At 44.2% G+C, this 13,134-nt stretch overlaps 1 protein-coding gene across 2 annotated transcripts in view; it reads left to right on the top strand.

Annotated features, from left to right (window-relative positions):
* Positions 1-13,134, top strand: part of kirrel3l (kirre like nephrin family adhesion molecule 3, like) — a 57,344-nt gene that overhangs the window by 28,473 nt on the left and 15,737 nt on the right. For both annotated transcript variants that reach the window (XM_054780959.1, XM_054780960.1), the window contains exons 2-3: positions 8,816-8,971; positions 11,907-12,056. In XM_054780959.1, the coding sequence (XP_054636934.1) occupies positions 8,816-8,971; positions 11,907-12,056 (306 nt within the window). The remainder of the gene's footprint in view (positions 1-8,815; positions 8,972-11,906; positions 12,057-13,134) is intronic.

Raw genomic sequence — 13,134 nt, 5'->3', positions numbered from 1 at the left:
AGGGGCGGAGAGCGCAGACTGCCGGGGAGCAGGAAGACACCCGGCCACACCCCCCCAGCGGTAGGACGCCGCCAGCGAGGCAGACAGGGGAGTCAGCGAGGAGGAGAGCGGGAAACCGAGCAGGCAGGCGGGAAAACGGGCGAGCAGCCAGGCGAACCACCACACAGCGCCAACCGAGACCCGCGGGCCAGCAAACCCCGAAGAGAGAGCGGGAGCACCACACCCCAAGCCGCAGGGAGGCCAAGCACCAGCGCCGAGAAGGCGAGACCAGCAGCCGACCAGCCGACGGCCCCCACATACCACCAGAAGCCAGACCAGCCACATGCCACCAGAGCCGACAGCGCACCACCCGCGCACCGGAGCCCCACCCCCGACAAGCCCACAGACAGACCGGGGGAGGCGAGGACACAGACAGCGGCCCGGCAGCGCACAAAGCGCAACGGCGACAGACGCCCAAGCGCCCGGCAGAGCACGACCCCCCCCAGCGAGCCCGGCCCCAGGGCACCCGCCCCCCCACCCCCACCCCGCCACCCAGGCCCACAGTACCCGCAAGCATGACCAAGCCCCAACCCACCAGCTGGCCCGGCGCCCCAGCAGCCGCCACAGCGCAGCAACCACCGGCCGCCGCGACAGCACACGGGCCACCCGAAGCACCAGCACCGCCCCCCGGAGACCGCCGAACCCGCCCCAAGAGCGCAGAGGCGCCCGCGGCACGTGTCAGTCCAGGGGGGGCACCGCAAGCCGCCCCCCCCGGCGCAAGCCCCGGCATCAACAGGCCCCAGAGGGCCACCCCAGGGAAGGGCAGGCGAACCAGACAAGGGCACCCCACAGGCCAGGCCGCCCCGGGCGAGCCACCGCGACGGCCAGGCCCCCGGCCACACCGCCGACCCTGGCGGGCAGACGCCGAGGTGCACGAGGCACCCCAATCCAGCCCGCCCCACCCGTGTATGTGATAAGGTGTGATAGTGTCTATGATGCAATTAAAAAAAATAAATAAATAAATAAAATAAAATAAAAGAGGATGGTGTATCTGTGTGCATGTATATGGAGTGTATGTGGATGATAGCTAATGATGCAATTAAAATCGGGGGACAGCTGCCGCTCGGAGGTGTACCTCTCTGAAAAACAAACTCCTACAGGCGGATGGTGGTCTGTATTCATCTAGTGCTTTTAATTTGATGGTGTTCCTGTCTTAGTTTGACACAATACATAATAAATAAGATAAATTACATCGTTATAATGTACGTATGTTTTGCTGATGTGTTGAAAATATTTCCCAGTGACTAGCTAGCGTGCTGCTAATGATAGCGCTGCTAATGCTATTTACAGCCATTCTCTTCTTCAGACATGGTCACATTGACACAAGCCCCCAAATAGCTGTCCTTGGCTATGCCTGTCGGTAACTAGCAGCCCGTCACACACATTTTAGCTCGCAGTTCAAAGCAAAAAATCAGCCGAGACGGCTTGCACTTAAAAAACACTCGTTAGTTGGGACACTCGTATGCCAAGGTACCACTGTATAAATGACAATAAAAAATACCTACAGTGCATCAGTAACTTCTCTCTTCTCTCTAGCATTTGAGAGGTGATGTACTCAGTCACAACTCAACTCACAGCGACAGTAGATGCAAATACCTTTGGTCTTGTTGAGACAGCCATCTGCCAGGGCTTTGAAGCTAAAATGACCTGTTCTTTGTCCATTTCTGCTCAATATTTGTTCCTGCTTGTGGCTTCACATTCACCGCGGTGCTTCCTCAAGCTACGGCGTGGGTCGAGGGTCATACAGGACATGAAAAAGTAAAAGAAGTAAAAGAAGTAAAAAAAAAAAGTAAAAAAAAAAAAAAGTATATAAGTAAATAGTGGCGTTTAGTGCCATTAAATTTTTTATTAACGCGATAATAACGAACCGATATGTGTAACAGGACTGGACTTATTACCTTATTATGTATTATTATTCATTATTATGTATTATTCCAGTACAAATTTAACGTGATCTGTTCCGTATTTATTTATTTATTCTTATTCTATTTTCTTATTTTTCTGATCGCTCATGTCTTGCCTTGGTTGTTTTATTTTGTGATGAAGTTCATTCTGACTTTTTTGAAGAGCTGCTGGAAATGTGAATTTCTCTTGGAGATGAATAAAGTATCTATCTATCTATGTACATTTTTATCTCCTGTCGTGGAGTTATGCCTTTCAAGCAGCTCTGTTTGTTTATTTAAGCACATTTTTACGTGCCATGAGAGCGACGTCCCTCATCAATGCGATTCCCTGTCTACCCATTGATATCGAGGCGACAGAGCCGGGGCTAAGATGAAAGTCAAGCGGCTAGCAAGGATGTGGAGATTCAAGCCTTTGGTACCTTCTATTATCATGGAAAACATGAATTCACTACCGAGCAAGCTCAACGAACTGGTCTTGAAAGTCCAGACCTTCAGGGAGTGCATCTTGTTTGTGCTTCTCTGAATGACTAACAGCTAGCGTCCCAGTTGCTAACATGGAGCTAGCCGACTTCAGGGCAGACAGAGCGGACAGGAAGACAAGAGCCTGTGGAAAGCGCAAAGGAGGTGGGCTTGCACTGTTTGTGAGCAAACTGGTCATCCTGGCCATGTGAATGTTAAAATGTCCATCTATACAGCATTTTTTAAAAATCGGTTTTCATTATTGGGGAAAAAAAACAATAACAATATCTACCAATGTCACATTTTTATGCCAATATCGGGTCGATAATCTGGGTGGGCTGATATTATTGGACATCCCTAAGATATATATACACACCCACACACACACAGCACATATATATGCATCAAAGTGGTGTAACAGATTAGGACACTTGAAGGGGAGGTAGTAAATGCACTGTGCTGTGTACGTTAGATTCCCATCATAGCTAAAGGTCATCCGCAGTGCCATTATCACTCTGTCTTTAGCTTCATCACCATCACACACACACGCACGCACACAGTGGCAGATTCAATCTAATTCTATCAAGGCAGATGTCCAGTGGTGGACGGATCACTGCTGACATCTGTCCATCTCTTCCTGATCCGCCCCGATGTGAATGTACCCCTATCGGTTCACATGAAGGAGGGCCGAGCGGATGCGGCGGCAAAGCTCTTTAACAGGTTGCGCCCAATCCTGAAAGGCTGTTTTGCATTTCTCTCCAACCATGTGACACAACCAGCAAAGTCGCGGCATCTAAGTATCCTGCTAAATGTGCCCTCCAGTGCCTCACACTTTTCTTTCCCTATTAACACAGCCTTACTACTCATGCACACACACGCACACACAGTATACGTGTGTACACCTTCACAAAGCATCAGACGGTGTCAGCAAGAAACACACACACATAAACTTAGCCCCATGTGGCGTGAAATGATATTCCATTTGGGGAAATCCGGATTAAAATGTTTGAGGCCAAATGTTTTTTGACCCTGTTACCAGAAAATGGAAACACACACGCACACACACACACACACACACACACACACACAAGAAGGTAAGAAATAGAGTAAATGCTGCAGTTTCAGAAATGAGGAATCTAAATGTGAAAAGCCTGAAAGGTAACATTAATCCAACACATGCATTCCAACTAATCCACAGAGTGGGAATGTAGCTGTGTGGAGAAGGTAGAGTAGCAGGTTTTGAAGGGTGCGTTCACACTTGTCAGTGTGGTTTGGCAAAAAAGAACATGGTGTATTTGTCTGTCTGTGTAGCGCAGGTGTCGGCAACCCTCGGCTTCGGAACCGCATGTGCTCTTTCAGCCTCCTTCTTGTTTCTCCTTTCGCAACGCTAACACCTGAATGGCACAAATGCACATTTTTGAAAAGAGTAATATAATATCTATTGATATAAATATAATATCCAACTTTTTGGAAGACCATGAATGCATCGTGGCTGAGTTCTGACTGGTGATTGGATGTGCGCGAGGAAAGGAGGGGCTGTCCGTGTCCGTTGCGACATGACAGAGACGTCTTTTCCCCCCACGGTAAGCTAATCATGACGATATCCCACCAAAAAAGAAACGTTTCATAAGAAAATAAAGATAATTAATAGTAGTAATAAAAGAGATAATAGATAAACGCTACACTTCTGTTTGTTTATTCTGTTGTTGTAACAACAAGGTAAAATTCAGACTTTTAAACATTTATAAGCTGTTATGCTTTGCTGCTCCTGACTATATTTCTCGAGTGGGCAAGGGGGAAATGTCTCTTTTGATAGTAAAGGTAGCCGACCCCTTGTGTAGAGTCTCCGTCATCCAGATCATGGTAATTCGCAAAGGTTGAATCGAGGCAACAGGACTCTCTTGCTTATCTTCTTGTTTCTCCCCCAAAGATTGTCCCATTCCACAGGAAGAGTGGCCACTAATAAGGTGTTTTGCCACTAGGCAGGCGAACGACCCATCATTATGCAGGGGCGGTTGTTGCGGTCAAGTGTGAACGTGACCATCCAAACTCTTGTGTGCACCAGACAACTGAACCGAAACTGCTTCAGAGATGGGGCTCTGGGGAAGTTAGGTTCACTTGAGTGCAAATGGGAAGGCAACACAGACTAAAGACACGGACCAGTGTTACCACTTACTTCCGACAGTAAGCTTGTAGAAATGACAAATATTTAAGAGAAAATGCGTTGGTGGGCGATGTCTCTTTGTTCTGCTCTCCCCCTCTGTGTGTGTGTGACTACAATTTTCTTTAAAAGTATATTTTAGAAGATTTTTGTCAAATTTAAGCTGTTAAATATAGCAGGATGTAAAAATAACCTACATATTCAATGTAATATGTCACAATATATATATAGATTTTTTGTAGTCTTTGGTCTCATGACAACAATACCAATTTGAACCCCACCAAAGTGCACACCATGTGCCCTTTGTTTTTTTGGACCGGACCACAGTAGCAAACCACAAGTGTGAACGCAAACTAAAAGTTCAGCTTTTTTTTTTTAATTATTATTACATTGTCGCTAATGGAGAAGTACCTCATGTTTAAGTCTTTAAGAAGTGTGTGTTTGTGTGTCTCTCGTCTTTTTCCCTTTATGTGCCTCCGTTCCTCCCTTACTCCTCATCAGGAATGTATTCATGTGATTAAGCTGCTAATACACCGTCAAAGAATTGTCTAATTCGGCAACGAAGAATTAAGGAATCTGGCATGAGTCATTAGCCAGTTGAGATGTTCTGTTGAGCCTTTTCAATAAGGGATCCGCAGAGCCGTGAATCACTCGTGTGCTTCAGCACATGTTCTTCGCTCTATTTTTGTATGGCTCCATATGAAGTGTTAATTGCTAAATGGGAGCATATGAAATTGTGTGTGGGTGTGGTATAGACAAACAGTTCACAGCATGTAATCCGTTTAAACAATCAACCAATGAAGGGAATTATTACCCATTGTAAACAGTTAGATACACTGGGCAAGATACTTAATTGCAATCAATTTTTACCCTTTCTCTCTTGCAAGAACAAAAAGAAAAATCTCAATTTTTTTCTGCCTGGGGTGGATTATGAAAATGTTCATTACCCCATGAATGCAGAATGTTAGACAGACAAGTAGTATTTTTTTTTGAAGGAAAATGCTAGTCCTTGTTCTGCTCCTAATAGCCTGAGCTCAGAGACTTCTCACTTCTCACTGGCCTCCTCAAATTGGCCTCTTTTGATTTGCACACATGCAGCGTACCTTTGTGGAGCCACAGCTCAATAGGCTATTTCAACACCTTTGTAAGAGCGATGCACACACACGCACACACCGACTACACTTTTTTTTCCCTTCTTGGTTGAACTGGCTGAACACCCACTGTGGCTGTGATGGAAAGCAGCATTGACTGGTTGGCACCAAAAGGCTTGTTTCTATCAAGCGGTACGGTACAGATTATAAAGGGTTCCCAAATATCCAAGCTTGATCAGGGTTTACCCATCCAAACCGTACTGTGGCGAACGGAACTGTACCATTTCACATGGCTCAAGAGCACTAAATTAGCCCCTTTCTTAAATAGGGGGACCTAGGTACAAATATTTAGAACTTTGGAAGCAGTATCAAACTCGGGACAATAACTGCAAAAGCCAGAATGGTGTGACAGGGTGTGAATTTTGATACTCGATGCTCATCTCTCCCATCCTGTCATGTTAAATGTTACTATTCTACATAGGTCAGCAGGCACGGCAACTGATGTCGTCTGGCATCTCATTAACGTATTGACTCGAATGTAAGACATTTTTGTGTGTCAAAGATTATAGCAAGTTAGCAAATAGAGCCAGAGTTATGATGCTAATTTTAAGGTAACAGTGATCAATGAAGCAGAGTCGTCAAAAACTACCGAGCAGCTCAGAATAATGCATTTTTTTCCCTAAATGGGTCTTTCAAAAGAGGGGTTGCCTTATATTCAAGGTCATCTTATATTCAGGTCAATTTTGTTTGTGATTCCAAGATGCTGAATTGGTGTGTTGTGGAAATACCCCACCTTTGCCGGGTTCAAAGCCAAATAAATGCTCAAGCTACTATTATGGCTGTGATGTGGCTATATTGCGGGGGGTTTCTGTAAAAGAGGGGTCATTTTAGCCATGTTAAGTGCAAAACAACAGTAATTAACAATTTGGGACAGCACCACACTGTCAAGATTCGTACCTAAGTATACTGTGTACACATACTGAAGCGTGCTAACAGTAGTACAGTCGTCCCTCGCTACATCGTGGTTCAAATTTTACGGCTTCACTCTCATGTTTTTTCAAAAATATATTAATAAAATGTGCTGTTTTTTGGAATATATAGTCTATTATTAGTAAAAAAATATATATTTAAGCAAATGTTACATATTTTTTGCCTAAATGAACCATTTTCAAGAATAAAAATGTCTAAATTAAGTAAAATAGAAATACAATATAAGGCATTCAGAAGATGCATTCAAAGACGTGACGCTATGTAGCATTCTACACTGGTCACTAGGTGTCAGTAATTTGACTGTAATGTTCAGTGAGACATGACCAGACTTAATTGCTGGGGCAACAGGCTTTTATTGCAGGTTCAATTACCTCATAACAGGCACAGTAATGATAACATAATAATCATTGTAATAGCAGAAGCTATTGTTGTGGACGTAATCCACACCAAGCTAAGACTCAACTCTGAACCCCCAATGTCACTAACTGTCCTCCACACGTCTGGAACACATTGATTGCAACACACAGAAGCATAAGTCTTATTAATGTCTTAAATGTCTAATTTACTGTTATTATGTCTACGATTTGGGTAACACGAGTGTAAAGGTGACTATAGGGGTGTTATTTCATATCTAGAGGGCTCTAATAATGTTAAAAACTGTATTTAGAAGGTCATAAACAGATTTTCTATGCTCTAACTACGACAATATTTGATTTATAAATGAAGAATCCTACTTCATGGGAATTCACTTATCACAACCGGGTCTGGAAACAGATTTGAGACGCACCCAAGTATCATGGTACCCCTTTGCAACTTTTCTAAATTGGAGTGCAAAAACACAACCAAACAAAACCGCTTGGTGGAAAGTTGGCATTAATTATGCTGCTGGGTGGCAGAGGCAGTGGGAGGCGGCGAGAGTGAGGGACAGGGTTCAGTCCACAAGCCCGTCCTGAGATGAAGTGGATAATTGAGTGCGGAATAAACACTGCCAACAACCTCTGAAGCACCCCCCCGCCCCATTCAAACTCAAACAGCGAATGCAGCGAGAAAGAGGGGGAAAGCATAAAAAAGGGTGAGAGCGTAACAGAATATCCCGCCACCTTCCTCGGAGGGGGGGGCTGCTATTGAAAAGCTATTAAACTTGCATTTAGAAGGATTGATTGGGAATGAAGAGGCCTATTAAAAAAGAGGGACAAGGAGACAATAGCATGTCTCTGGTCGCCGTATGTTGCCCTCCTTTCAGCAGCTTTCTTTACTGGTGATGCTTGAGGGGAGGGGTGTGGAGGGGGTAACCCTGTCTGTTTAAGCGCTCCCACCAAGAGAAGCAGTTCAGGCTGTGGGGGGGGTTTAGCCCTGCCTGAATAGAGCCCTCTTTATCTTCCCCCAGTCCCCTTTCCCTTCCATTCTCCATTGAGCAACAATGAAAGAGAGAAGGAGAATGAGTTTTTCTTTTTTTAAATACTCACACAGAGAGCCCACTTAGATAACCAACCAACTGTCTCTCTTCCCCATCCTACGGATTAGTTACCTCTGGAGTGCTGCCATCTTTCCCTGCCTGTATATGGTTTGGAATGCTCAATCCTTAGCATAGTGGCAAATATTTAGAAACCAAATTCATTCTGCATCCATATGTGTGTGTGTGTCTGAAGGCCAGCCAAACAATCCATTGAGAGTGTGTACTGCACTTAAACACAACAGCACAACGGCGGCAGGTGTCTGCTAAATTTCAAAGTCCTCAAACAAAACGGGCCCCACGGGACCTTCAGTGAGATTTTAATTGTTTAACATCTTTTTTTTCTAAAAGTACAGCGAAAGAGTGGTAGATCCCCCCCTTCACCCAAAAGTGCTTCCTTTCGTGCCAGTAAGCGTACAAGCATATGGTCTTGGGAAAGCGTTAAATAAGTCATGAGGCGCAGCTGACTCGTCTTCTTGGAAGGGATATTTATAGGGAAAAAACTTTTATGTTCACACAAGTCAGATTCACCCATCCTTTTTTAAATGACAGTTTATTGAGGGCTCACCCAGACTCTTATTTTCTGACCGCAACGCACCTGCTGCCACTCACTGAAATGACATTACATTCTGTGGGGTTTTCTACATGATTTGCCCTAAAAATGTCAATTCTTGTCAAATTCACAAGGTTTTTTTTCCCCCTCCTTCTGTCCTTGCAGTTGCCACCCGAGCAGCCTACTTCTCCCAGCAGCCTCAGGACCAGGTGGTGGTGTCTGGGCAGTCCGTGACTCTACCATGTGTCATTGTGGGCTACCAGGGCATGGTACAGTGGACCAAAGATGGACTGGCATTGGGTGGAGAGAGAGACCTACCAGGTATGAGCACAGTCTGCATTAGAGTTGTGAAAATCATGAATGATTCGTTCAAAATTTGTGAGTTAATACTGAATCGGGCCTCACGGGTACTCCGTTAACTGCTTAATTGTTACCGTCAGTGAAATAAAATGAGGAAACCAGGGTGGAATTAAATGTGGGACAAGTCGGGGAAGGGAGTGGAACTTGTTGCACATGTGCGAGTATATGTGCATGCGTCTGTGTAGGCTCTCAGTCGTACAGGAGTTGTCCATCGAGGGAAAGGCTTCTTGAGACGTCATCTGTACTTCTGTGAAGAAGGTGTCGGACGTTTCACTCCTCATCTGAAAAGCTTCGTCAGCGAACTTCGCAAATGAGGATGAGGAGGAGGAGCGAAACGTCCGACACCTTCTTCACAGAAGTACAGATGACGTCTCAAGAAGCCTTTCGCTATATGTGCATGGTTGACTCGAGTGAACAGAGTACCCGATTCACACAAGGTTCTGTGACGGGTGACTCGAGTTAATAGCCTATGCGATTCACAATTTGTTCTGCAATGGGAGACTCAGTACCCAATTTACTTCAGTGAGTGTCTCATAAGAACTTAAGAACAGAAGAACCAGTAAAAGGAACCAAGTTTCCCCATCACTTGTCCTTTCATTGCATCTATTTGGCGTCGAATTATTGGATTTGTTTGACCGAAACGTTTAAGGTACCTAGCAAAAACATTAGTTTGTCAGGAATCGAGTTTGTCATAGTTGTACATAAGCATGGTGTGGTACCACGGTATGAAAAAAGTCATGGTTTCAAAACGGCTAAAATAGTCCGTCATACCGTCCTACGGTATGAGAGAAAGTGGAGGTCCAGCGCGGCCACTGTGTGGAAATACTTTGCCACGTCCTGTGCTATTCCTCACAGTTGGAACTAGGCTTTGTCGTGCTCAAACCATGGGCATGAGCTGTGTTGCCAAAAGTGGGCAACTTAACCATCGTAAGTGAAGTTAGCTGTCTCGTGAGCATCAAGCGGCACCGGTGTGACAAGACGTGTGCCCACGAGTTTTGCATACATACTGTATGTTCCACTTCCATCATGTTCTGTTATATTGTTTAAAAATTAAAAGTTTTTTCTCTTCCTTTCAATGAAGATATTTCAAAATAACACATTTAAGAGCTGTAATTATAATACTGTGAAACCATTATATTTTTGCCCAAGGTTGTCATATAGTCAGAATCTCATACCGGCCCATGCCTAGTTGTACACCTGGGTCAGAGTCTATTTATAGCACGTATCCACCAAGTGGTAGAGTTCCGGTAGTCATGGTACATAGCCTGATATGGCTTGTGTTTCCACCATGGTTTGCAAAGGCATGGTGGCAACAGCTGCATATGCTATGTAAATAGTGTTACATCACAGCGACAGGACAGTCTGATACTTGGCGAAGAAACAACGAAGAAACAAGTACACAACTATCAAACTCACAAGCGACTTTTAATTCTATTTTATAAGCAACGATATCTTCTTCCTATTCCGTTCTTCATCCATGTTCAGATTTTGCAGTTTCCTTTCAGTTAAATTGAACTAAGCATGGACGCTATTGTCCACACCCTGGTGAGCACCAAACAAAATGGATTCAAGATTCAAGATTCAAGAGAGTTTTATTGTCATGTGCATAGTACAACAGCAGTTATACCATGCAATGAAAATCTTATTCTGTTCATTCTCCCAAGAAAAGAAAGAAAACAAATGAAAGAATAAGAACATAAGAAACATAAACACATAAACATATATACCAATAAATTAAGCAACAACAACAGAAGAGACATTAATACAAGTAAATAATACAAATAAATAAATAAATAAAGTGCTATGAGTGTGTGCGTGTGTTGCGTGCGGCGTGTGCGAGTGCTTCGTTGAGGAGCCTGATGGCCTGTGGGTAAAAGCTGTTTGCCAGCCTTGTGGTCCTGGACTTCAAACTCCTGTAGCGTCTGCCTGACGGTAGGAGTGTGAATAATGAGTGTTCCTTTTTGGAAATTCCATTATGAATGTTTGAAATAACAAAAGTATGACTAGACTTGGGGCTCGGTTGACATCAGCTCAAGTGTAAAAACTGCATGACACACCAAACACATAACCCAGACCAGTCTAGCAATCAACATACTGCTGCCATACTATAGTGACTGGGAAGTGGGATGTTTTGGGATCTTGTACGTTTGACAATGGAAACACATAGAATGTGTACTATACTAAACTGAACCAAACAGTACTACTTGGGGGAAACGGTGGAAATTGCCTTAAACTGTTAATACTTTTGGAAGTCACACTGTAAGGAATAAATCGCCCGCAACTGCAAGTCAAAGGTAACGATTGAAGTGTTCAACCGTACTTAGGGAATGAGATACACAACTGATTTTACGCAGTGAATGTCTAGTTGGGATAGTTGCTGGGCTAAATTGTGCATGTAAAAGTAGCAACAACTCCATTTCTTTCCCGTCTTGTCTTTCCGTGATCAATGCCAGATCCCATGAGAAACCAAGCCTCTCTTTGTTAAACATTTGGGTTTTACAAAATTGAATCGCGAAAGGTCGGCGACTGCTGCACAGATGGACCTGTAATTTGTTGTTGAGATTTTAAGGTTCTTGTAGGAAGGTGGATAATCAATCGGCTTTTGTCACATGCTGACATTTGATGGCAGAGAGACTCTCTTGGCCCCAGGGCCCCGGTCACCATCTTTATTGTGTCTGCGCTTCAAGGACAGCCTCTTCAAGCGTTTCATTCGCCGCCTCATGCTGCTCCACACACACAATGGCTCTATCCTACTGAGGTGCTGCCTGCCTTCATTCAGGACTTAAAGAGCTTTGCCACATTTGTCCAAATCTTCTTGAATTCAGAGTTATGTATTATTACGTTTTTATTGTTGCTGGGTTTGTGCCTGACTCTTCTGTGTTTTGGCGTCACGCAGGCTGGACGCGCTACTCCTTAATGGGCGACCCGCTATCAGGCGAGCACAGCTTGCTGATCGATTCGGCAGAGCTGGCAGATGATGCCGTGTACGAATGTCAGGCGACACAGGCGGGCCTGCGCTCCCACCGTGCCAAGCTCACTGTACAAGGTAAGATACACAGCTCAGACTGCCACGGCTTGGGAACAGTCCAAACGTCAACAACAGACAAGTATAATAAAAAAAAAGAACATATAATTATGCCACTCACAACAGACAGACAGACAAATGAAACTATATTGCATTGTATACAAATTGACTCCCCTCTTTAAATGCTTTACAATTAATAAAATCATGTCTTATCACCACTCAACAATAACCCTTCAGTCATAAATATCATTTCTTGATGGAAATGAAATGTGTGGGGGCATAATTCAACTAAGGCTCAGCCAAGAGACTCCGATCGGAAGGCGGGGGAGAAAAAAAAGTAAACACACTCAAGACTGTGGACGTCTTGGGCTAATGTGATTGAAGCAATCACAAATGACTCGCGTAGTCACTTGAAAGTCAAGGTCTGCATAGTTAGCACATTTTACAGTGAGCCACAACATTTGTCAACCGCAAGGCAGTTTTTACATTAACACGATGTGAGTGATCCACTTCTTCATGCAGACACCAAGGGTTGCAGGGGAGAGGATGAGGTTGTGTGTGCGGTGGTAGTGGTGGTGGGGGTGGTGGAGATCGGGGGGCAGGTCTGGTGGGAATGAGCAAAGCACTGCTGGCATCTGGTGGCATTTGAAGGAATGTCACTCCCCATAAATCTAGTATTGGCCCACACGCTCATAACGGAAGAAATTTAGAGGCCGCAATCTCAACATGATGATAATGTTCACTACAGAGGCATTAAAGTGTGTCCTGTGAGCTCACACCGGCAGGGGAACAAACTTGATATGAATTTCAAATAAGCATTCATCTTTCATTCACTGTACTACTACTATGTTGTAGTACAGTGTTATTTAATAACTGTTGTCTTGTAATGACAGAAACAAGTACTCTTTTTGATGGATGTTTGTTAAAACAATTCCTTTTGCATTGTATTAGCTTGTATGTGCAAATATTATGGAAATACATGATGTATTTTTGTAGGATTTGGAGATGAAAACATTTGGCAAACTTTGCTATCATCCCTACTGCAGTATACATTAAAGGTGGTTGATATTATAAAATGAAAAGGGTGACAATTTAGTCC

The sequence above is a fragment of the Dunckerocampus dactyliophorus genome, chromosome 7 (genome assembly GCF_027744805.1).
Source record: "Dunckerocampus dactyliophorus isolate RoL2022-P2 chromosome 7, RoL_Ddac_1.1, whole genome shotgun sequence".
In the NCBI taxonomy this organism is placed as follows: Eukaryota; Metazoa; Chordata; class Actinopteri; order Syngnathiformes; family Syngnathidae; genus Dunckerocampus; species Dunckerocampus dactyliophorus.
The sequence above is the reverse complement of the archived record's forward strand: the minus strand, read 5'-3'. Positions and strand labels throughout refer to the sequence as shown.